This window comes from Chelonoidis abingdonii, chromosome 6 (assembly GCF_003597395.2).
Source record: "Chelonoidis abingdonii isolate Lonesome George chromosome 6, CheloAbing_2.0, whole genome shotgun sequence".
Lineage (NCBI taxonomy): Eukaryota > Metazoa > Chordata > Testudines > Testudinidae > Chelonoidis > Chelonoidis abingdonii.
Genome location: NC_133774.1, coordinates 94,239,158 through 94,265,804, shown reverse-complemented (window position 1 = coordinate 94,265,804; position 26,647 = coordinate 94,239,158). Strand labels below are relative to the sequence as shown.

Genomic DNA, 26,647 nt, shown 5'->3' with positions numbered 1-26,647 from the left:
CTGGATGTTTATTTTGGCATTGATCTTGGTTATTCGCAAAGTCTGCTCATGTCTGTGATGGGATGCTGGATGGGATGGGATTCTGAGTTACTGCAGAGTTTTCTGGTGCTGGCTGGTGAGTTTGCCACATGCTCAGGGTTTAGCTGATCGCCATATATGGGGTCAGGAGGATTTTCTCCAGGCGATTGGCAGGGGCCTTGAGGTTTTTCGCCTTCCTCTGCGCATGGGTTGGTCATTGCTGGTGGACTCTCTGCGCTTGAGGTCTTAAACCGCATTTGAAGACTTCAAATTTTCGGATAGGTTAGGGTTGTTGTAGACGGGATGGTGGGTTCTGTGGCCTGCTTTGTGCAGGCGGTCAGACTAGTGATCTATTTGTCTTCTGACTTATAGTCTATGAGCTATTAACCCAATTATGAGATTTCGTTCAAGGCCATGGAGAATTTTTCTGATTTATCGTTATGTCTAAATATTAATGTATTCAATAGTACTTTCATTTTCATGATCACTTTAAGTAACATGTAGTTTTATATTCCTACTTATGTTGCTTAATGTTGGTTGCCCTGTTAATTTTATGAATACTGTATGTTACCTAGTTATGGAATGTTTACTAGCTGAATCTGTTGGTTTTGCAAATGGGAGCTGTCGAAAAGAAAAGGGGAAAACATGGCTCAAACTAAGTGTGTCACCAACACTTTTTGTCGGTATAACCACACACTTCGGGTGTGGAATCCCTGCAACTGTTTATTGACCTACCTCTGGTGTAGCACTATGTCGGCAGGAGGCTATCGCTTTTTGGGAGGTGAGTCTATAAACAGTGTCGTCCGCGCTCGGCCTTCTTAGAGGGCCTAAGGGTTGTTAAGGAGTGACACCATATTGTTTGACTTGTGCTTCTGCTCCAGCTTTCAGCTTGTTTTGGCAGAAGGGCCAAGCTGACCAGAGACAAGTTGTGGAGTTTTTAAGGTCCTCTCTCAAGCGATTGGGGGTTCTTTGGTGGAAACCGTCTAGCACAGGCACTGCTGGGGTGTCTGGAGAAATTTGGTTGTTTGGTTACGTCAGGTGATGTAGCCTTTTAGGTAACTGGACAGTGTGTTAGACTGTTTGTGAATTTCTAAACATACTAGATCCCACTGCAATGCCTTCCCAGCCTCAGTGATATTCAACACCATCTCTGTCAGCAACTTCTGGGTCATTGAACTAAGGGTGGAAATAACATGTAACTCGCCAACTCCAGCCTGTACTTGGTTAGCTGAGCTCCAGAAATAAGGCTAGTGGCCTTTTCTAGTTGGCCCAATTTCTCATCATGTTCTTGGCTTTTAAGAATATTCCAAATGGCTGCTGCACTATTGGCCCCATACCATAGAGATCTGGTCAAGTCCCTCTTCTTCTTCCAGAGGAAATAACCCAGGCGCTCTGTTGTGCTAATCTAATGGTAGCCCCTTGTGAGCAATTTGGGTATGTAGAGGTGATCTGGAAACTGGATAAGGGCAATGTAAATTTGTCAGTCTCTAGTGTTGTATTAATCACAGTCCACTGATATCCTAATACATCTCTCTTTGGTGTAGTACTATATCACATCTGTTATTTAACTATTCTCCGGTACTTTCAAAAGGCATTAACATTAATAGCATAGGAGGGGGTGTATTGCAATAAGGTACAGGTTACATTATTAGTCACTGGAATGGTTTCAATACAAGTAAAGTTTCCAGATACAGAACAAACTCTTTGGGTATTTGTTTAATTAATCACTAATTGGGTGACCAAATAACAATAAGGGCCTCTTTCATGTAACACAGTACAAATTCCAGGAATAGCCATCATATCAAATTGATGGGTATCTATAGAACCTATCAATTTCAATTACAGATTCTTGGGGTTCATTTGTAATGTTATCATAGATTCCTATTTCCACTGATCCATTTATTCTCCACTCAGCTGTTTGCTTATATGGAATATCCTGAACTTTAAACATATTTTTTTCCAAACAATCTTTAAATAAATCACTAAAGTGTGAGAGCCTTGGCCATTGGTTTGATCAAATATATGGCATTGTTTGTATTTGGATGTATTACGTGGTAATAGTGTAATGGAGGAGACGGCAGAGACAGTGGCAACAAGGTGCCTTTGGTACTTGTCATTTAAAATCCAATTAGAGAGAGCAATACTTGCTGAAAGATTTATCCAAAACACAGGGCGCAGCCTGTAGAATAAACCCCAAAACAACATAATCAATACCACATTCCCAAGCATGGGTCCCACAAATTTCTTCCTGCCAGTGTATACTACTTTGTTTCTTTACGAGGATCAGTTCTTAATGTCCTTTCTAGTCAGGAATTCCTGGACTTTGGCAATTTCAGTGGAGCAAGTGTTCCATCTTTCCTGAAGCAATTGTGGTTCAGCATCCTGCAGGGGAGAGATTACCAGCACATCACCCTGTAATGGTTTTCATTCTTCTAGAAAAATCCAAAGGCACAGTAGGTCTGTCAGTGGACAAGGGAGAGGTTACTAGCACTTCACCTTGTCCTTTTTTCCCTGCTGTCCAGAAGGCACAGCAGAGCTAGAAGGAGAAATAGGCTAATCATCAGTAGGAGAATCTTCCCGAGGTGGAGGGGTCTTTTTGCAGTGAGAATCATGGGTCCCAGCAGTCCGTCTTTGGTACTTCACAGTGGTGTTGGTAGTCAGCAGGAGTTAATAAGGGCCTTTCCAGCATGGAGCCAAAGCAGTCTTTCGTTGGTGGACCTTTATATAGATCCAGTCTCCTGGTTCCAAGGAGTGGCAGGGCTGCTAGAGTCTTTGGGCAGCACTTCTTTACCTGTGAGAAAAGAAACCTAACACATTTCATTAGTGCCTGGCAGTGTTTTGCAAATCTCATAGCTGCTTGGGCACATTCAAGCCCCCTCCCCCCCGTTTCCTTGGTTGTCAGCCAAGTCTTAGCTGTGAGCAGTGTCCTTGAATGGGGCTAGTGTCTTATCTTTAGCCTGAGCTTGCTAGCTATTTTTTCCAGTTAATTCATTCTGTTCTTTTTCCTTCTTCCCTTCTTGGCTTCTTTTAACCTACAAAGGAAACTTCCGCTCTTCACTCATACACCTTTTCCCAACAATGAACACATAAACATTGCAATTATACAGTACATTAATCTTATTATTCAATGTATGCCACATATACCCTTTCACTAAAATAACTTTATTACAGAGCTTTGGAGCAACAAAGCCAGGACAAGCACACCCACTTTGAGGAGTTCACATCAATACAACCTCTAGTCCAATAGCTTCCCACCATCCCCAGCCCTCTGGCTAGAAAATCTGAGCAAACGGTAGCAGAAGGATCCCCATGTACAATATGGGGAGTGGGTTAACTTTTCATGTCCTTGCTTCCAAAGACTGTGGTATGCAAATTTTAATAACAATTTTTTCAATTAACAATCTTGGCCAATGAAGTTTCTTTTTCTTACTTAAGGAAATGTATTAAGACGTTTAGTATATCACATTTCCTGATTTATCCAAACACTTTGTATTCCAAGTTGAATAAAACAAGTATCTGCATTTTAATTTAAAGCCTTCTGTTGATTTTAAACTAGACTATCCTATGAAAATATTAAAACACAACATCAATTCTGGCCACGAGACAAACACCACAAGACAGGACATAGAACACAAAACATAATTCCTATTGTGCCAGTAAATGCATGGTACGTTGAATGCTGTTCAGCTGGCATCAGTTTTCTCTGATTATCTGAAAGACAAAAAACAGAGGTCTACCCCTTCTGGGCAGTCAATCATTCGCTTAAAATATACAAATACCCTTGTTGATTCAGGCAAAACAGAGGAATTACCCATATTTTCTTGTATTTGTTTCATAGGCAGCCCAGGTTTCAGTGGCTCTTACTTATCAGTTAGATAATTTGCATTAATACAGATGCTTTCTGGCTTGCTTTGGATCCAAAGCTATTCACAGCTTAAAGCTATTCTTACCTTAAAAGGGACATAATTAACTTTACCAGAATTTTGATGGCTTATTTTAACTTCTAACTCCTGCTTTTCAAACACTGAAAGAAAAGCACTTCTTATAGTGCCCTTAGAGCCTAATAGGATTTCAATTACATAGCACTGTATACATTCTTTAGCTAATTCGACTAAATTGTTCATAGCCAAATAATTGCAATCTAATTAATTTCTTTGCCTGAATTTATTACAAACATTTTAAGACACCAAGAACTTTCCTCTTTAGCATTTTTACAAAAAGTTCAACTGCTGTTCCCTCAGCAACTACAGGAGTTAACTTCTCACTTCTTTCCTTAAATTCACTTGCTTGTCTCCCAACAGCCACTTTTATCAACTCAAATCACCATTTCAAGTATTGTACCTGGGTATTTGAAATCCCCATGCTTATACTTACTTACTCCTTCCTTCCACTATGCCCTCAAAATTCCAACCTGTTTTCCAATCTCTCTGTCTGTTGCCTGCCCGCTTAGGGCCCGATCCTGCTTTCTCGCTGAACCGTCCCTTCCATGGGCACCAGCTTTGTTCCACTACCAGTTTAGCTAGGAGGGTGGGCTTCTCAACTAGCCCCCACCCTCCTTGGTCTCTTCCCTTAAACATTCTTACTCACAAGACTACCCGAGTCCTCCCTCGTGAGGCTTGCCACGCTGGGCAAAAACGCATGGCCCATTGGCATTTAACTATTCAATTTCCTCTTGTGCAAATCACACTGCTGTTACAGCATATGCTGAGCAACACAAAATGGTTACATTTTGGACAAGTCCCTGAAGGACCGGTACTTTGCTTAGCCAGTGCTTCCTTTCTAACTGGAAGTCCTGTCTCAAGGCCTGCAACTTGCCCTGGGCGTAGGTTTGAGTTGCTGCCTGGTTCATGATCTATGCTCTTAATTGCTCAATTCTAGTTATCAAGTACACATCTCTTCCCTTTTCTCCAACTTCTCTATTGCCCAGTCCTGCTACGAACTGGGGTAGATCCACCTGCCACCCTTCCCGGTCAACCAGGGTGGAGAGAGGAATGCTAAACCCCTCTCCAGTTCTCAGACTTACTACTGGCTGAGAGTGGGCACACCTTTAATCATGCAATCCTCAACATATAAACACCAACAGTACCAAGCAAAAGCAAACATAAAATAACAAGGGTAAAACAAATAGATGGTGTAAATTCTGCAGGGCTCCCCCTTCTCAATTGCTCACCAAACTGTGACAAATTTCTGTTACCAATCTATCCCTCGTGTCAGGTGATCAGGCTGACACTGCAGGATCGTTGGATGTGCGCGGCTCGCAAAGTCGAATCCGGAACTCCGTTTGTTTTGGTGGAGTTCCGGAATCGATGTAAGCGCGCTCTGGGTTCGATATATCCCTGTCTAGACGAGACGCGATATATCGAACCCAGAGCTTTCGATTTTAACGCGCCGAAATGGCGCGTCGTATAGACGTGGCCTACGTATAATGTTCAGAGAAGGGGAATAGGTGGACAGGAGATTATCCTGTATGCAGCTTGTCCAGAATTTCCAACATGCTTCCGCTCTTGGGAGGGCTGTTCTTTTACACCCTGGAATCTCCTGTGGTGTCTCTTTCAGAGATTGCAGTCCAGGTCGGCTACCTGTGGCTTCTTCGGTGTCACCGAGCCACACCGGCTCCGGGGTCACAAAGGCACATTGTTGGATCTCACTGGATAGTTAAGCTTTGCAAATGTAATCTCAGTTTTGTAACTTGTATTGCCTTTGGTTTGCCTCTGTCTATATTTTTTTTCACAGCCAGCTGGGGCTGAAGCAGTTTTTCCTTGTACTTAGCATAGTCTGCATTGATTCTTGAGCTTGAATGCAGAGCAACTTTCTCTTTATCTCTGGGCCAAGCTGAATTTCAAATTAACCTGTTCCTTTGCTCAATAGACAAATTACTCACACTGTGTCAGAGGCTTTTTTTGGTGATTAAAAGCTCCTTTTAGATGTATGATCTTATCTAGATAGAAGGTACCTTCTAGTGGGCATTGTTTAGATGGATTTTCATGCGTGTAAAGATTCCAATTGTCTAAATACCTGCAGGTTTTAGGACCATAATGTACGTACATGTAATATGCTGGGGTACCCTTAGGGGATGAGATGGAATGCTTAGACTGTCCCCCACCCATTTTCCACTCACACACACAGGGAGGGTGCCTTGTCCGCGCTAGCTGCTCATAAACTAAGGATCTCTCCCTACAGGGTACTCACGCAGGAGAGGCTAACGAGGATGAGCACGACCCTCCTACATCTCCCTTCAGCAAAGAGCGTCAGCTAGTCTCAGGGAGATGGCGCCGCTTACTCTGATTGCGTCCAGTGAGACGATCAGACTGTTAGTAGCCCACATGGAAAGGAAGGGGGGAGGGAAGATGGGTTCACACGCTCCTAGACCCAGGTAACTTCCTCGCTGGATGATGCCAGGCCGAGTTAGCCCACCGTGGGTCAGATCTTCTAAGATCCTCCTGTTACCGGGCTTGTGTTAGAGTAGTCCTGGTCATGAGCTTTCGCTTTGCAGAGTACTCTGGACGCGCGTGCGCGCGCGCACACACACACACACACACACTATTTCCATATACCATGATGCATCTGTACCTTACGTCCTGACCCAATACCATGAGGCGGTATAACAACCCCTCTTGAGGCGGTACCCCCTCAGCACCGGTGCATACCTAATGCATTTCCCTATGCATTAACCTTGTTGGCCAACGAAGCAGTTCTCCAGTACTGCTTCAACCTAACCTTGTTGGGGGTGGCAGAAGTTCCCCAATACCACTCTGCATCTGATCTTGCTGCACAGTCAATAAGTTCAGATGGCGTAAGCCCAACAGGGACAGAAGGCCCCACAGACAGTCCTCCTCCGACACCCCAATTGAGATTTCAAAAGGTCTCATACCTCTCTTGTGGCGCCATGGGTTTCGAAGAGGAATGATCCGTAGCAGCTGCCTGTGTCTCAGTAGGCATTGCCATCCCAGACGAGCCTCCAAATTGTTGGAGAAAAACTCCGTTCTCGCTTTTTTGTTTGGGTACAGCAAAGTCAGAAACTTTATTCTGTTTAGCAGCTACAGCAGGGAGTGAGTGCACTAGGACATAGGGTCTCCCCTTCCTAGACAAGTCTCTCAGCTGGTAAACAATTACAGCAAGCATTTATACTTATGTTACGGACAATAATAAGCAACAGCTGCATTTTGTTTATACATAGGTCATCCTGATGTCTTGTTTTTCTCACTTAAGAGACTCCAGTCTACGTTTCGTATTATCTATACAAGGTCGAAAAACAACTTCTGACACAGTTCTTTTCCAGTTGCCTCACACAATCCTCGCTTCTACAAATCTCGCGTTATTAGGGTTACAGTTAGTCTAACTCTTGCTAACAAAGACTGTCATGCATTAAGATCCCCTACAAATCCCTGTCAGTTCTCTCTGTACTTCCACAATATAAAAGCATAATCAGAAAATAAATGGATAATTATGCCAGGGGCCAGTTATATTGTACCGGTATGTAAACTGTGATTGAACAGATTATAAAGATAAAAGTAGAAGGATAAATCTTAGATCCCAATTTGCCGTGGAAAAGAAGGAATATACTGTAAGTAGAACTAGTTAACAGTGAAAATGTGGAAGAATGCTAGTTGTGTATTGAGTAGGACTTCTTAATCCCATATCTAATATATCTAGATTTTTTTTGTTTGTTTGTTTTATACGGAACCCATAACCTTAGTATCTGAGAATTTTTTTCCTCTGGTTCACCAAAATTCAGTTCTCTCTCAAATGAAATACATTTTCTAAGCTGTTCAGTTTCTGGTGGGCATTTGTCTCTTTATAAAACAATTACCCAGCTAAGCACAGTTAACACAATTGATGTTCATTGTTTAGAAAGAGCTCCAGGACTGGACTAGCACAGATGTTGCGAAGCAGGACTGAGGTGCAGAGCTGTGTGTGAATGTTTGTTTTACAAAGTGCTTTCCTGTGCCAGTGTTATATCAAGTCTTAAGTTTACTCTCCCCAAATTGTAAATATAAAACAAAACAAACAAAAATGAACACCACAAAAGCCACCCAAAAAACAGAGTGACAGAGGTCTGATTATAAAAATTGGCAGTGGGGAATAAAGAGCATGAATTGAATTGTGGTGTTGGTAGGCAAATTGGATACAAATGATCAGAAAAATCTCATGTTTATTTCAATTTAAAATATGTTTGTATAGTGAAAGGTGATTATTCTTAAAATATTCAGTAACCCTAGGTTTTACTAATGCATTCATTGTTGGTGATTTGTAATAACTGATATGTTTTCTTTGTTTTACAAGTTCTGATTCAGATATTGCAGTGTGTGTGTTTCCCTATAAATGGACTTAACATTTTTCATTATCAGACAGATTTTTAGAAATGGTTCTCTTGAGTGTATTTCTAGAATTACAGACTGCCTCCCTTGGGTAATCAAAATAGCATATTTCATGCATCAGGTTAATTTTTAAGGATCTAGAATTTTTCTTTTAGGTGTTTTTAGTCTGACCTTTCATCCACTGGATGAAATACTGCCCATCTCACTTTCCTGAATAAATCCTCTTTCACCCCAAGTGTGTGTTTTTTTTAAAGACTAATATGTTGATTCTTCCTTTGGTTGAATTATAGGACTAATAAACAAAATACAAAATATTGCCTAGAAGAATATAACCCAGGGATCAGCAACCTTTCAGAAGTGGTGTGCCGAGTCTTCATTTATTCACTTCAATTTAAGGTTTTGTGCATCAGTAATACATTTTAACGTTTTTAGAAGGTTTCTTTCTGTATGTCTATAATATAACTAAACTATTGTTGTATGTAAAGTAAATAAGGTTTTTAAAATGTTTTAAGAAGCTTCATTTAAAATTAAACTAAAATGCAGAGTCCCCCGGACCGGTGGCCAGGACCGAGGCAGTGTGAGTGCCACTGAAAATCAGCTGGCATGCGTGCCACAGGTTGCCTACCCCTGATATAACCTATGTAAATAGTGTTTGCCATGTAGATAACGGAAAATGAAGAGATTTTTGCATTGTACTAATCAAATGAGTGTTTGTCAGTCATATTTCAATTATAATACTTTTTTTTTAAAAAGGTAAAACAGATAACTAACTGCTTACATTTTTACCTCCAAGAGATTTGTTTTATTCCATGTTCTCTCAGAACCTGGTAAGATATTAACAATAAATGGTACAGAACTAGTAGCTCTGAAGGGCCTGCCTGTAGAAAGTGCAAAATATGTTAATGTGCTTAGAAATCTTAGCTACAGCTGCAAAAAGGTTAAGTAGCTGCCAGACAAAGTCTCTTATATTTTTCCTGCTATAAATTTATTCTCTATTTTGCTCTCAGTGCTTTTTATAGAACAAATTTGGCATCACTTGCATATGTGATTTTTGATAGACATCTGTATGCATTATTTTAGCTGGCCAGGGCTTTCTTCTGAATAGTCCTTCCCTTGAGACAGGACTTCAGGATTTAACTGTCATAACTGGAAGTGGAGATTGAACACTCATAAAAAAAACTTTTCCAATGGACCCCAGTTACTTGTTGCCACAGTTGCTAATTGTCTCCGCTATTTTGAGCAAGGAGACTCACTGAATTTGTTGTCTGTGGTATTTTTTGATCTCATCTTGAAAGGCTCCTGGGTGGAGTTTGAATTTTCCCCATTTGACTTGCTAATGAGCTGGAAGTTCCATTTTAAAGAATTTTCCTTTGGGAAAAATGGCTATTCTAATTTTACCTGGACAAGCAACAAGATGACAGAGAGTTGTTAAGTTGTAAGGCCTGTGGCATAACTATATTGCAGACCTTGCCAGCATTGCCTAAGAAAGGGAGGATTTTCATGGGCTCATCTACATATTGTATAGTGTATTAATTTTTCAGATTAAAAAATAGCTGCAGCTCCTCTATTATTATCCTTTCTTACCATGATTCAGTGAAGAGATCCATATTCTAGCTGAAGAAGTATGATCTAATCAATTCAGACAATAGTAAGTAGCTTGGATTCACATTACTATAGATGCGAACCAGGAAAGTTGGGAGGGTGTATTTCCTATCATACAACTCAGGAATGGTATTGTTACTATCTGCCAGTCAGTGTCTTTGGGGTGAGAGCTTTTCCTAATCCCTACTGCATTTGAGATACACAGGGCGTGGATTAGTCTACAGTCAGTTGAATATTGCCTTGACAGTTCTGAACCTCTAACAAGTAGGGCACACTGTGACTAAATGTTCAGGGGAAGCTAACAAAAAAAACCCAAAACATTTCACTGGCCAGAAAAAGGAACACTGGACACATTGCAGGAATCTAGTTAGCCTTAGAGGTAAATGAACGTAAAGGCTGGAAGATTAGAGTAAAAGAGGGTTTATTCAGGAAAGGGATCAGGGCAGTATTCCATCTAGTGGGTGAAAGGTCTGCCATGATTAAGATAATTTACCTGATAGGTTTGCTGTGATAATGGATTAATGTTCATGCAGAGCTTTTTAAAATATAAAATGCTATTCTTGTTGTTGAGTTAACCACAACCAGCTAACACATTTTTTAAATGTGACTCTTTGTCTACTCTACATGCTCAATGCTGTTTAACATGTTAATTAAAACATGCATTAACACATTTTCTAATGCACTTCATTTATGCATTGTTGACAAAGCATGCTCTGCACATAGTTTTTGTACAGGTGTAACTGTGTTTGTTAGAGAGTGGGATGTGTTACCCAAATAGTTATACTGGTACAGCCACTAACGTGGTCACACTCATACAAGTATAAAGGTTATCCTTTTCTGTATAGGAAAAAACTATATTGGTATACGCATCTTTACATGAGTATAACTGCATCCACACTACATGGGGCTGAACTGTTTTAACGATACCTGTACGATTAGAGTAGTTAAACTTTGATGTGGAGACACAAGTCCTTAGCAGATACAGGGGAAAGCAAGGTGTTGCAAAGCAAATTATTCTAATTGCCTCTATCACTGGCTGCAACGAGAAATGAGAGTGGAAGAAGAAAACCTTGCGTTTGTTACAAGGCCAGTTCTTCATTGTAGCCCAGAGTGACCCATGAGTATTTTCAATCCAAATCCATACTGTTCAATGCTGCGTGATTTTTAGATATTTTAAGTTCAATTATTCAAGAAGGTGAATTAGATGAGGGGTCAATTCACCAAATGATCCTGTTACTTCCTTTTAGTGGTTCAATGAATTACTTTGTACTGTCCTACAGTTATCCAACAACCCTGACCCAAGACTATGTTTACCTCAATGATGTTTTCTTTGTTGGGTGCTCAGTGCCCAATTGGAATTATGAAAGCTAAACTCTAAGATGTGAATTGACATGCAGAGTCATATTTGTTTCCTTGTATTTTAAGCCATCCTCTCTGTTTGCTGTTGGGTATTCCAATCTCTGCCTTGTTTTTTGCAGAGCAACGAACAGCAGATCTTGAGAGCAGCAGTTACGTGACCTTGATTGAGATTGCTCACTTTGATCAATATGCTACCCTTATCCATAATGAAACATACTGTACATCAGATTGACTTTGGAGTTTTATCTGCTGCCATTACAACTCAGGGACCCTTGCTTCATTCTTAGTGAGGGATGAATGGTGCTCAGTGAATGAGGCAGGGAACCACATATTGAACAGTAAAGAAAAAAATATATACCGAAGAGCTCCTTTGTTCACTGTGCATCATCCAGGTTGCATAGTGAATTAGGCAGAAGTCCTCTGGGTAAAATATATACTCCTGGGGGCATTCTGCACCAAAGAAATTAAAAATCTATGCAAAAAAATTTCTGTGCACAGTATTTTAAAATTCTGAAATTCTACAAATTTTATTTGTCAAAATAACAATACATAATCATGCCAGTTTCAATTATTGCGGTAATTTATTTAAAAATACCTGTCAGCAAATATGTCTGTAACAATACAGACACACACACAAATTCCCCTGGGAGTAGAGTTAAAGAAATGCCTATGACAACCCAGTTCCTGTTTCTCTGCCCCCTTTCTTCCCCAGAGCTCAGTCGAGGGACCAGACACCCACAACTCCCCCCCACTCTACTGAGCCCACCTTCAGGGCCCCCCCAGCCAATATACCTGAACTCCTCGTCCCCCAGAGCCCAACTGTGGGGGCCCCCCTAGCCAAGATACCTGCACACTGTCCCCCCCTTCCCCAGAGCCCAGGGATCCAGAGGGAGAAAGAGCCTGATACTCGGACTCAGGCTTGCACAGTTTCCTGCATTCCCTCAGGGCACTCTGGGAACTGCAGCTGCCAGGAACCGTCTAGCTCCCTCTTTCTCCCCACCAATGTCTTCTGTGTGCAAGCTGGGCTCTGCCAAGTCAAGTGGTAGCTAGCAGCACTGTAACCCATTTCTGTGAGGGAAAGGAAATTCTGCACGCACACTGTTAATTTCTGCAAAAATCTTCATTGAGCAGAATTCCCCCAGAATTAAATATAGAGGTGTGTGTCTTGTAAAATGTATAAAGTACTTTGAAGTAAAAGGTATCATATAAGTATGCATTTTGTATATTCTTTTTTTATAACAGACCTTCCTTCCCCTGATCTGTAGAATGGCTGTAGCCCGCATTTCATATATTGGCAAGAGTCTGAATTTGATTGGATAGGATAGATTAATGTTGAACTCTGTAAAATGTTGTAACAGTTTGATTTATTTCTCAAATTCATAATTGGTCAAATATGCTTATTGAACCATGAAGCTTCCACTCAGTTCTTTACGTTTTATTCTGTGACATAATGCATTTATTACTAAATAGTGCTGGGTTATTCCTTGGGGCTTTTTAGTTTAGTTTTGGGTTTTCTTTGGTCACATTACACAATGTTTGCCATCTCTGTATTTTCCTGTATGTCCATGACTTTCATTTCTTGAAAATCATCTGTAAGGGCTGGCAGCTCTTGCAGATTTTGCTGACTGCAAATCCAAGCAAGTGTTAGATGATTTTTCCCATTAGATTCCTCTTGTGAGCTAGGCAGCTTTACTGAACACTTTCTGTTGTAAGCCTTGTACCTGTGTGTAGGAACAGATGCTGGTCTGCAACAGCTTCAAATCAATGAGGAGTCAAGAGCGAATCACATTGGCTCAGCAAGTTATTGCTATCACATATAAAGAGTTGATTAACCACATCAGAAATGGACATGAATCTTTGTTGTTTTTGTAGCACCATATACTTTAGATGTGCCTTGAAGAGTTGACTCTAACCAGACATTTGTACAGAGGAGGGAGAGACGCCACATGCAATTTCCTCCCCACACCTTATTTTCCCCTTTTGTGCATGAATCTTTGCTTAGTTTCCTTTTAACTCTTGTGTGTTGTGCTTGATAGCCCCTAACTAATGTTTCTCTTGTTTTTTAACCTGTGCCTAACTTATTTGCTTGCTTTTCTCTCTTCTATTCTGTTTGTATAAGCTTTACCTACTACTCCGGTTACCTTTCCTCCTCTTTATTTGAACGATCCCATTTCCTTTATCATTATGACTCATGCCTATGATATTTTAGCTTTCATCCCAGCCCCTTTTCCCTTGACCTCCAGATAGGTATCTGACACCAAGCTGCAATGGCCACCCTTCATTCTAAGATAGCAGCTCAATACTGGGAGCAAAGTTAACAAAGCACTTTTAGAAGAATCTGTTTCCTGTTTGTCAGGCCTAGTCATAAATCATGGTAATTGCAGCTCCTCAGTCCGAGAACCAGCTCATAGCTTTCCCAGGCATAAATTAAACATCAACAGGATTTGAACAGGAAATTGTCTCCTGTTCAGCAACTGAAGGTCCTTTTCCAGCTATTTCATTTAGAAAAATCAAGATTTTTTCCAGTCTGAGCATAAGCGGCTGAGACTCTTGCTGTTTGTAAAAACAACAAAGAATGCTGTGGCGCCTTATAGACTAACAGATATATTGGAGCATAAGCTTTCGTGGGTGAATACCCACTTCATCAGATGCGTCTGACGAAGTGGGTATTCACCCACGAAAGCTTATGCTCCAATATGTGTGTTAGTCTATAAGGTGCCACAGGACTCTTAGTCTGGATCTTTAAAAAGCAACAAACACGGCTGCTCCTCTGATACTTGCTGTTTGTGTTATTTAATTTTAAAATAATAATCTTAATGATGAACATTTTGGGAAAGGGATGTCTTTGTTAAAGATTCAGTACCTCTGTCCATTCCACTTAGCTGTGAGAGCTTACAGTGATTAGGTTCTGAGATATCCAGTAAGTCCTCCAGCAAAGTCAGGGAAGGCCAGAGTTGATATTGCTGATATTGCTAAAGTTTAAAAAACAAATAAAAAACAAAACAAATAACAAAAGCAGAAAATGTTTTTAAAAACCTTTCAGGTCTTTATACATCATAAAGAAGCAAAAAAAAAAAAAAAGACACAATATCAACTAGGTGGAAAAAAACACTTGGCAGGTCACATCCAAAGGTCACCATGGAAAGATGAGTACATCTTTGTTCCAGGAGAGTAGATTTTCAGAGGCGTAATTTTGTGCATGTGTGTATTGGGAGTAGCGTGCATGTGAAACTGTGGTTTTGAAAATCTGGCCCTAGGTTTGCACTTCCCTCCCCCCCCTCCACTGTCTTTATGGTCATAGTCTTCCTTTCATGAGCCTTGATCTAACATTTAATCTCTTTTGCCACTTTTGAAAGACAAGATAATGGGCTAGATGGACCATTGGTCTGACTCAGTATGGATGTTCTTATGTTAATTCTTATGCTAAAGGTAATCAGAAGGCCCAATTTCTGGTGTCAGCCACGTCTGTTAGAGATTCTCAGTGTGCAAGAAACTGAGCATGGTTGCTCACAGGAGCATTCAGTTTTCAGTCTCCCAGCTTCACATAAGAGCCGACTTACCGAGTTGCTGATGGGTGCTTGACCCATACTCTGTCCCAGACCCCATTCCCGCTCCACTCCTTCCTCCAAACCGCCACCCCACCCCGCCTCTCCTCACCCAAACCAACCAGCCCTTACCGCCAAGCAGACACCCGAAGATGAGGCTGCCTGGGGCGCACAGGCTGTGGAGCATGCCCATGGGGAAGACGGGGACCCGCTGGGGCTTGAGCTCCACCCGCTCCTCCTAACCCCAGCTTGGTGTCCAGCTGCATCCCTCTCCTGCCGGCGCCACACACTGCTGCCTTGGTCTTTGGCCTCAGCTCTAGCTCTGCCCCCACGAGGTGCACTCCAAGTGCGGGGCTGGAGACTGGGGCAGCAGCATGCAGCGCTGGCAGGAGAGGGACGCAGGTGGACTGGGCAGACAGACACAAAACCAGGGTCAGGCGCCCCAGCCTGTGGATTCAGAGGGCTCTGGTCGCAAATTAGGTGGGCCTGGTTGGATCGTTAGTGGGTGGGCTGTGGCCCACGAGTAGCTATGCCTCCCCAGGCCCCCACTTCTTTCCGCCACCCCCCGCCTCCCCTTCTCCTCCACCAGCGCTGCAGAACAGCTTATCTCTGGTGGGTGGGGAGGTGCTGATCAATGGGTCTGCTGGCAGGTGGGGAGGCGCTAGGAGGAGGGAGAAGCGCTGACCCGCGGGGCTGCCAGTGGGTGCTGAGCACCCACTGTTTTTTTTTTTTCCATTGTGCTGCAGCCTTGGAGCACCCACGGAGTCGGCACCTATGCAGCTTCATCCTTGAATTCCATAGTCAATAGATTCCTGAGACACTTTTTAACATTATTTGGCACAGCTGTATAGCTAGACCTTTATAATTCTGTAAGGAGATCAATTTAGATGTTCAGTAATTTTATCGACATACAACAGTATTGTAATCACTTGTGAGATGTCTCTCTCTTTGAGCTGGTAGAAGATATTCTGTGAAAACTTTCTTCAATGGAAAATCGGGTTTCAACTAAACTGAAATTTTCATATCAAGTGTCTGCTTTCCATTGTTTCATTGGAAAACCAAAACCCCCAAAATGAAAACTTTAATCTATAAACCATTTTCCAGCTAGCTCCATTTAGTATTGTAATTTACCACTAAAATAAATGATGTGTTTAGATATACAAGGCTCCTTTCTCTAAAGCTCCTTCAAAGTTAATTTCAGTAAAATATGGATTATTGTTATTCAGTTTCACTGACTGTGTGAATTATTTCAACAAATAACAACATGTTTTTATGTTTATTAGAAAATGTTTTTAGGTGTTCAGACATGGAAGTGCAGTCTTAAACAAAAGAGAAAAAGATCATTGAATATCATTGCATTTGTTTTTTACTCCATTGTCTGAGATGATTACTGAATGCCCTGCTCCTCCTGATATTTACTGTTGTCACTTAGGCAAGGTGGGAATCATGTACAAAGGGCTTTGGGTTCCATTTTTTATGTCTAGACTGTGTACAATTGTCATTGACTCTGATGTCAGTGACTCAATTCCAGTACATCTCATGGGTGTTTTACTTTTATACTTGGCACTGCACATCTTGGCTTCCACTCTGTTTACTTTGACAGAACCTAGTGAAACATCATGGACCAGGTTCTCTGGCTTGTTGCAACAGCTTTCCACCACATAAAGTTAATAATCTAGCCCTAAGTTCGTCCAGTCTGTCCCAGGGAGTATCCTCCTGGTATAAAAGTGATCCTCCAGTGGGGTGGAGACAACTTAAAGGTTCTTACAACACTCACCGTCCTTGCTTCCAGTGAAACAGAAGTTGCTGGAGGAAAGGGGATGTGGAGAGGACACACACAGTGCAGGCCATACTTACAGGCTGAAGGACACTCTCCTGAGAAACAGCGACTCTGAAAAAGATTTGAAATTTGTGGTGGATAATCAGCAGAACATGAGCTCCCAGTGTGACACTATGGCCAAAAGAGCTAATGAGATCCTGGGATGCAGACATGACTGGTCCTGCTGATAGTGGGGGGGCGGGAAGAAGGGGTGCACAGTTTAAAGGTTTGCCTCCACCCCAACAGCTTGAGTCATGCCTACCCCTCCCCTTACCCTCAGTGGCCTCTCTCTAAAATTTCCAGTTGTTTGCAGCTGCCTCTCCCTGCTGCCAGCTCCCCAGGAGCTGCTGCACATTGAGGGAGCCAATCCAGAAAACCCTGGCAGAAATCTGGGAGGGGGGCATGACACCTCTGCTGGGATGCATAAACAAGGGACTCTCAAGTAGGAGTAGAGGTTACTTTACCTCTGCATTTGGCACTGGTGTGACTTCAGGTGGAATTCTGTGTCCAGTTCTGGTGCCCGCAATTCAAGAAGGCTGTTGATAAATTGGAGAGGGCTCAGAGAAAAGCCACGAGTATGATTAAAGCAGTGGTTCTCAGACTTTTGTATTGGTGACCCCATTCACACAGCACACCTATGTGTGACACCCCACCCAAATTAAAAACACGTTTTTTATATTTAACACTATTAGGGAGGTGAAGCAGTGTTTGTAGGTGGAGGCTGACAGCTCATGACCCCCTATATAATAACCGTGCGACCCCCTGAGGGGTCATGACCCCCAGTTTGAGAACCCCTGGATTAAAGGATTAGGAAAAATGCCTTATAGTGACAGACTAAAGGAGCTCAATCTATTTAGTTTAACAAAGAGAAGGTTAAGGAGTGACTGATTGTCCGTATCTCCAAGAGGAATAGATACTTAATAGTGGATTCTTTAGTCTAGCAAAGAAAGGTGTAACATGGTCCAACGGCTGGAAGTTGAAGCTAGACAAATTCAGACTAGAAATAAGATGTAAATTTTTAATAGTGAGAGTAATTAACCATTGGAACAATTTGTCAAGGTTTGTGTTGGATTCTCCATCACTGGCAATTTTAAAATCAAGATTGGACGTTTTTCTAAACTATATCCTCTAGGAATTATTTTGGGGAAGTTCTGTGGTCTGTGTTATACAGGAGATCACTGTAGTCCCTTCTTGCCTTGGAATCTATGAATCTTTATGGTATGCCAAGCCTATAACTGCAGTCATCCTTAAGTTCAAGAGAGTTCTTCCCAGGAAATAACACGATGTGGCCTATCATGTTGATCTTCAAACTCATATTTTGAATTGCATGCACGATCATCTATACCATTTTTTCATAAAACTCCATACAGATAAATCTTTTGTTTTTTCTCTTTCAAACAAAAGCAAAATATAAATTTAAACTCTCACTGTTAACAAATCAAGGTGAAGTAATTAATTAACTAACTAATTTTAGGATTGGGGACTTCCTTATTTGGTTTCTCTCCACATGCAGAACACTGAGGAATACAACATTGTGCGATATGATTGATGTAGAATGTCCTCAAGATAGCATTCGAAGGACAGAGACAAAGAACATTTTAAACAGTTGCTTGTATCTTTCTTCATCCTAACAAGCTATTCTAGATTTAACATGTTTTGTTTTACCTTGGCAGAACACTCCCATGAGATCACATTTATTGACGTGTTAGAATTTTAGATGACTTTGGTGGAGGACAGCTAATTGGTACTCCTGGATTGCTTCCAGAGAGAGAGAAGGTTTTCTCTTCTTCAAGACATATTGATTTCTTAGCACATCCACCTCCTACATACTTTGGATGCAAACATAAGCCCTGCAGTTGCCTCTACACCACTGGGATGGCCCATGTATATTAGCCACTTATGTATTTACATACGTTCTTCATTTATTCAGTTTCATTGCTCTTGTAGCAAATATGTTTTAAAGTATAGTAAGCACAAATCTCTGTAAACCCTGCTTCCCCATTAATCAAGTATTCAGTTCTTGTGACTTCCAAGTTTTTTCATCATCTATGTACTGTAGTTCACTCTTAATTATTTTCGCTTAAATGGGAAACATTCAACTTCATTACATATGATATATTAGTGTAAACCTTTTTCCTCCCCATGTAAGACTGGCAGCTTCAAATAGGCTCTTTCCTACTGTTCTACACATCCTTTTTTGTTGTTGTCCTGTAACATGACATTCTTGCAGTAATAACTATAAGTACTTGTATTTGTCATAGATTGGTACATCATCTCTATGTAATGTATGTTATGTACTCGGGCCACTTATATGTCATACCAAATGATCTGTGAACCTTATACTTTGTTAAACATAAAACATTACAAATTATACAAGTGATCATTCTTATTCTCTCAGCTATTCCTTTGTTTCTGCAAGCTCTGCTTTTATGTTTCATCTTATTTCTCCTAGTAGAATAATTGCACCTTCCTTATTAGTTGGTGGTTGTCTCTATTTTAGCCTGTTCATCAAAGAATACTTTTGAGGAACATTTTTTTTTTTTTAAAGGCTTTTCTAGCCATTGTTAATAAGAATTTTCAAGCAGCAGCTAAAAAATTTTTGGTTTCTTTTTTTTTAATATATCTTTTTTGCAAGCCATTTGACCTATTACATGTTGCAAGGCTACTAATAAACCTCAGGTGTCAGAATATAGTAACTCCTTGCTTAACGTTATAGTTATGTTCTGGAAAAATGCGACTTTAAGTGAAACGATGATAAGCAAATCCAATTTCCCCATAAGAATTAATGTAAATGGGGGGGAAGGGTTAGGTTCAGGGAAATTTTTTTCACCAGACAAAAAACTATATTATATATAATGTCCACACACACACACACGCAGACAGTGTAAGTTTTAAACAAACAATTTAATACCGTACACAGCAATGATGATTGTGAAGCTTGGTGGAGGTGGTGAAGTCAGAGGGTGGAAGAGTGTGGGATATTTTCCAGGGAATGCCTTACTGCTAAATGATGAACTAGGACTCGGCTGAGCCCTCAAGGGTTAACAAATTGGAGAGAGAGATGCGCATTGTACCTTCAAGTATGCCGACACCACATTCTAAGTACCTTGCCTTTAAAAAGATCAGGAAGTTGATACAGCAGCTGCAGCCAACTCTGTCCTTCCTGAACCCTGTTGTGTCTTCCCTTCTCCATATAGAGCGGGGCGGGGGGAGCATGGGACAGGAGAAGGGGTGGGGGACAACCCTGATATTAATCCTCCTCTTCCCCCCCTCCCCTGCCAGCAAGCAGGGGTCTCTGGGAGCAGAGACAGAGGACAGGAACAACACTTGGCAGTGAGGGGAGGGACAGCTCTATGCTGGCAATTGGTAGCCTGCTGGGCAGCTGCTGCACAGGGAACATAGGGGAGCAGGGAGCTGATAAGGGGGCTGCCAGTCCACCCTGGTTCCAAGTCCCCACTAGCTAGCTACAACAGGCTGTTCTTCCTACAAGTAGTGGACAAAGCAGGCAGCTGCCAAAAGCTTTATAAGAGAGCATTGCAGATTTTAAACGAGCATGTTCCCTAACTGATCAGCACCATAACAATGAAACAATGTTAACCGGGACGACTTTAAGTGAGGAGTTACTGTACTTGTTCAAGTGTTTTTCCTGAGTCAAGCTGACCCAGTTAGCCTCCTGCTCAGTAAATATATCTACCTGTGGCTGAGGGAATGGACTCAAGGACAGTGCTGGTGACATTTCCTTGGAGACCAGATGGGGCTCTGTAAAAAGATGAACCCCTTACCTCTCTCACTCTCACAGTCCTTGTCAAAATAACTTGTTTGTATTTTCCTTGTCTTATGCAGGCTAAGACACACAGGTTTTGGAATATGCCAGCTTTGCATAATTATACAGAATTGAATGTGATATACTTTAAGTACATGCATTCTAATCTTTGTTGTGGCAGCACATCAGAACCTAATAGTATAAGCCAGAGAACATTATCAAATTACTGTTTTAATTGCATGGCTGCAGTACAGAGTGATCTGACAATCTACATTTATTCCTTTGGCTAGTTTATTGATAGTTTCTAGTGTTTCTTTGCGGTTTCCCCTGCTCAGTTATAAGCCCTTATTGTGTTTCTTCCAGTCTGTTAATTTCTGTGTTCCCACTAAATGGCTCTGACATATCCTGGCCTTTTTATATGTGATTAGTTATTTGAATGAGAGGGCTCCAAAACAGGAAGCAGGGAAAGGAAAATGAGAGGTAGATCCTGATCCACTGTATTTACCCTCTTTTTATCTGGAAGTGTGTTAAGTAGAGCAGGACAGAGAGGGGCAATTCTGTTTCATGGAGAATTTTGATATTTTACAAATTGGTTTTGTTACCATTAGGAATGCAAGCCAAAACTTCAAAATTCTCCACAAGAGGGAATGGAGCTCTAGGTCTGGGATGGTCCTCCTGGTGTGCTGCTTCAGGGTCGCAGAACCTGGAAGCCAAGACTAGCCAGCAGCCCGCCAGAAAGGCGAGCTTTGCCAATGGAGCTTCACCAAAATTGAACCTTCTTCAAAGCATTGTAATTGCACTACTTTGGCAAAATCCAACAAAAGAATGGTTCAAGCAGTTCTGGTTTTAAATTGGGACTGTTGAGGATTTAAGAGCTAATGGTAGTAACTGGTTTATTTTATTTTATTTTTTTAAAAAGTAAAATAAAAATACTAAACAAACTATAAGGTTTTGCTGGTGTGGATGCAGTTACAGTCTTGGGGACTGTGGCCCAAAATACATGGGGCTCTGCACAGAGATAGAGATCCTCGAGGAAGAGCAACTTGCAGGATTGGGGCCTTAGACATAGTAACTTCAAGTATTGGAGTAGTCCCCTGAAAATTACATAGTGGGACTAGTCACATGCAAATTTAGACATGCTCAAGAATCTGACTGAATCGTTGTCTTGGTGAGTTTTCCCTGTTTTATGGGAAAAAGGATAGGGGAGTTTATTTTTAAGCATTTTTTTATCCATTTTTACCAATTTAAATTTTCACAGTTGTGGGAAATGATGGGAGGATCAAATAATTTTTAATGAAAGACTTTTTGAGATTCAAAAATTTAAAGCTCTGTAAACCATTAAAAATACAAATTTTCACATCACATGTTAAAATATACAAAGTAAATATCCTTAAATCAAGAAATCCTACCTGTTTTTACTATTCATTCACTAGTTCATTTGTAACAAGCCTAATTCAAAGGTTTAAATGGCTGGATTTTGATTGTAGTTCTCAAACAGCCTCTTTCTAATATTGCCTAGCTCTAAATTTTAGGGTGACAAGACATCCCGATATTAGGGGCATTGTCTTATATATGCCCCTGAAAAAAAGTGTCCCTATATTTCACACTTGCTATCCGATCACCCTAGTAAATTTTGATTATCATCAATAGAAATATTTTTTCATCAGTTTGTGTGTGTACGGTGAAATCAACATTTACCAACACTTACTGAAAAAAATCTCATATCAAGCATGTTTTTATGGTTTGTTAGAAAATATTTTTAGATATTCAAACAAGAAATCAGTCTTCTGGCTTCACTGGTAACTCATGGTAACTGTCTCACTCACAATCAGGTCAGCTTCCTTTGAACGTGACTAGTCCTAAAGTAAGAGACTGTCCCTATGTCACAGAAGCATTTCCTTTTCATTGTGCTCTCTTGCCCTAAGCTTCCTTCCTCTGTGTCCTCCTGAGTTTATAAGTCTTAGTACAATGGTATTAATACCTGGAATCCTGGAATATGTATGACTGTGGACTTAATAGTCATGGTGATTCTCTTCATGTTGTTCTGCTTTTAATTCTTCTTTAATGCTAATGGTGAAAAACTGGTGCATTAGTCTGTTCAATTTTTGAAAAAAAACAAGAAAAAATGTAAAACAAAGTACTATTATTTATTATTCTAGTAGCACATAGAGGCCACTCTGCTAAGTACTGTACAGCCATAATTAAAATTACTTACTTCGCGTCTTCGCAGTGCTGGATCGATGGCTGCGGCTCCCCCATCGACTTTACTTCCGCCTCTCGCACTGCTGGAATTCAGCAGTTGATGGGAGAGCGATCAGGGATCGATTTATTGCATCTACACTACACCTGATAAATCGATCCCTGACAGATCAATCGCTACCCGCTGATCCGGCAGGTAGTGTAGACATACCCTAATTGGAGTAAGGGCTAGTCTCCACTAGAAGCGCTGTATTGGCACAGTTGCACTAATGCAGCTGTGCTGCTGTAGCACCTTTGGTGAAGACACTCTGTGCGAGAGAAGAGAGCTCTCCTGTTGGCATAATAAATCCACTTCCGTGAGAGGCTGTAGCTATGTTGGCAGGAGAAGCTCTGCCACCGACATAGCCCTGTTCACACTGGCACTTAGTTCAGTGTAATATACATCACTCAGGTGACTGACTTATTCACACCCCTGAGCAACGTAAAGTTATACCAAAGTAAGTGGTAGGGTAGACCTGGCCTAACGCACACATGAAGTTAATCAGGAATAGTTAACTTGCTTTAAATTCACACCTCACCTTATTCCAGATTAATTTTCATGTGTAGACAAGCCCTAGATATAAGGTGAGAGACAACAGCAGGTGGGTACAACGGACAGACCGGGAGCGTAAAGAAACAGTGACATGATACTGAGGCAGAAAACAAACTGCAGCATGCAGGAACTTGCAGTGCAACTGTGACCTACCAGTGCTATGGATAATCAGTTAGCAAGACTTTCAGATACTATCAGTCTGCCACTTTTTACTAGGGTATGTTTTCGTTCTACTAAAAAAAAGTGTTTTGCATAATAACGAACTTCTCAGTAAGCGTTTGTTTTTCTGTTGCTTTACTAGGTATCATGCCTGTGTACCATAACGTGTTTGCATTAATGAATGAAACAGAGAGAATTTGGTATCCTCCAAATCACATCTTCCACGTAGAAGAATCAACCAGGCTCAACATACTCTACCGAATAAGGTAGCATGACAACTCAGATAACACCTAAAAAAAGAACTGTGATTTATTTTTCATATTAATGCAAAAAGCTAAATAACAAAGCAATAGCAAACAATATAATATAAAATGTAACTGAATTATAGTCTTCATATGAACTATTAGGTACTTGATAAGAAGCATACAAAATATGTTGGATTGAGTAAACTGAATAATCAATTGTATTGTTTGTGCCTTTGTATTGAAGATAGCTATACTTGCCTCTTCAGTTAAAAAACAAAAAGGTACTGAAAGTACAGGAAGTTCCAGTTATTTTTTGTTTGTTTGTGATAAATGATCAACTAACAAGAGCCAAATTTCTTGCTCGTGGATTTGTGTTTTTGAGTTATGATGCTAATGTAATTACTAGTATCAGAGGGGCAGCCGTGTTAGTCTGGATCTGTAAAAGGACCAAAGAGTCCTATGGCACCTTATAGACTAACAGATGTTTTGGAGCATGAGCTTTCGTGGGTGAATACCCACTAATCCGACGAAGTGGGTATTCACCCACGAAAGCTCATGCTCCAAAACATCTGTTAGTCTATAAGGTTCCACAGCACTCTTTGCATGTAATTACTAGAAGTTCTGAAATGTAAGAAGTCCTTCAGTGGCTAAAATGCTGATTTATAGATATAATTAAGTTGTCTTATCCAATTATCAAGACATCTACAGCAGAATTTGTATCTATCCAATGAACAAAATCTTTTTTTTGAAAGTGAACTTTTTAAGCTGCGCATCTACAATTTTTCCTTCTGTAAAGCCTTTTATTTCCTTGAAATGCACAAGGTAGCATGGATGTCCCTTTGGTAAATTAATTGCAAATTGAAATGCAAAATATCCTGTTAATGGCTTGGTTTGCCCTATTCTGGTAGACTGAAATTATGTTATTGAAATTTCTGGTGTGTGCATCTGTTAGTTTGTTTCCCATTCTATTATAAGAGTACGATAAGAGTGACTACCAGACTGCACAGATGCACAGCAGAATACTCAACCATATTGCTAATTCCAATTTAAAATATGGTTGTGGTCAGCAAAACTACTCTGAAAATCTTACTTTTTAGAGTGTTTTGTTCATTCTCCACTAATCTCATTCATACAAGGCAAAGTAAGATCAACCAGGTACAGGATCAAAAAATCAAGCAGTTTGTTTTGTTTTATGTGGTATGTTATGAGCAAAAGAGATTCAGGAATCAGAATTTAAAGCTGGCAGTTTTGTTAGTGATGTATTAGTTGGGTTAGAATACAGCTTTCTGTTCTGCAGTTACATTAATTTTATAGTGCTGCTCCTAGTTCCAAACATTTCTTTTAGTAATCTAAGATATGATTTAGTCACATTGGGAGCAGTTACAATGTTTGCAGCAACCATGTGTCACTTCTACAAGAACCACTGTTATCTCCTTGTAATAAACTGATTGGCTTGATACCCAGAGTGTTTTCTTTGGGATTGTATAGTGGTTGTTCGCTTAGGCATAGAATAATCTTGTCTTCTTTGGGCATTGTTATAATAACCCAAGTAGTTATATTTCATTGTATCATCTCAAGAGGTTTGTGGAGGACCAAGGATCTTGCTACAGAGAGTCATATATGAAAATAAAACTTGACTTTACCAAGTGATGGTATTTAAGATGTGTGGTCTTTTTCAGCAGATATACCCTTTAATTTTGTTGATATTTGTCTAACTATACAATGTATATGTTCCTCAACAGGTTTTATTTTCCTCACTGGTATTGTAATGGCAGTAGCAGAGCATATCGTTATGGTGTTTCCCGAGGTGGTGAGAGCCCTGTTGTTGATGACCTTGTCATGTCTTATCTGTTTGCTCAGGTATGACTTTCAGTTGATAGTTCATGACTGACTGTTTTTTTAACCTCTTTGCCACTGCTTTTTGACACCATCATCCAAACGTAGAATGTGGATGATGTCCCACAGAAATAGCCCACAAAGCTTGACTTAATTTTTCAGAGGCCAGTTTTAATATGCAAATGAAACTCCAGGCCATATTGTGACTCTGCAGTAGGAGAGAATGAATACCCAGTGGTTCCATGTTATGAGGACTGTGTTGCCTCTACCATATCATTCCCCTCAGCAAGGATCAGGCTCCATTTTTTGAGAAGAGCAGGCTTGGAAATATAGGACCATACCGTCCCTGAATAGACCTTGTGGGATTTCAGCAATAAGCTGATACAAACCTTTTAATGATGAGGTAAATTTTCAGTGATTGCTTGCGCTCTTTTCTCTCTCAGTGGCGAGATGATTTTGTTCATGGCTGGGTAAAGGTGCCTGTTACTCATGAAACACAGGAAGAATGCCTTGGAATGGCTGTTCTTGATATGATGAGAGTGGCCAAAGAAAAGGACCAAACTCCCCTTGCTATCTACAATTCAGTCAGGTAATTCCTTACTTCAAAACAATGTTACTTTTACATACAGTAAAAGAATGACTCATTAGTTTACTGTTTTCTCACTCTGCCTTTCTCTTTCATGTAACCCAAGTAATTAGCACCTTGACACAGACACAATTTTTGGCAATAGATTTGTTCCAGAACAGAGATTCCCAAACGTAAAGAGATTATCTCATGACATCCTCCCCTTACCTTTGTGATCGCATGGATTACTTCCCTTTCCATTAGCAATTGAACAATATCCTTGTGGCAACTTCAGCCATTGCTTACATAGAAAATAACATTAGGAAAGTAAGTAATATATTTTTAGCTGTTTTTTAATGAAATTTAGCAGGTGGAAACAAGGAGGAGTCAACACTATGTGACCAGTTCTCTGTGGACTACAGAACACTTGCCAGAGGTCCAAATAGCCAGGGGAGTACCCTGGTAGCACTCCTACTGTCTGGATGGTCACCAAGCTACTGTGTTTGAGCCTCACACACTGGGCCTATGTGCTCTTAAGCTTCCTTTGGTGTGAGTAGGCTGCAGAACTGCCCCGACACACTTCCTGGGCACAGAATGTCTGTCAGTTATCCCTTCACAAAAATGAGA

At 40.7% G+C, this 26,647-nt stretch overlaps 1 protein-coding gene across 4 annotated transcripts in view; it reads left to right on the top strand.

Moving 5' to 3' along the window:
- Positions 1–26,647, top strand: part of JAK2 (Janus kinase 2) — a 168,645-nt gene that overhangs the window by 81,942 nt on the left and 60,056 nt on the right. For all 4 annotated transcript variants that reach the window (XM_032777884.2, XM_032777893.2, XM_032777900.2 and 1 more), the window contains exons 3-5: positions 23,517–23,640; positions 25,362–25,479; positions 25,899–26,044. In XM_032777884.2, coding sequence (XP_032633775.1) covers positions 23,517–23,640; positions 25,362–25,479; positions 25,899–26,044 — 388 coding nt within the window. The remainder of the gene's footprint in view (positions 1–23,516; positions 23,641–25,361; positions 25,480–25,898; positions 26,045–26,647) is intronic.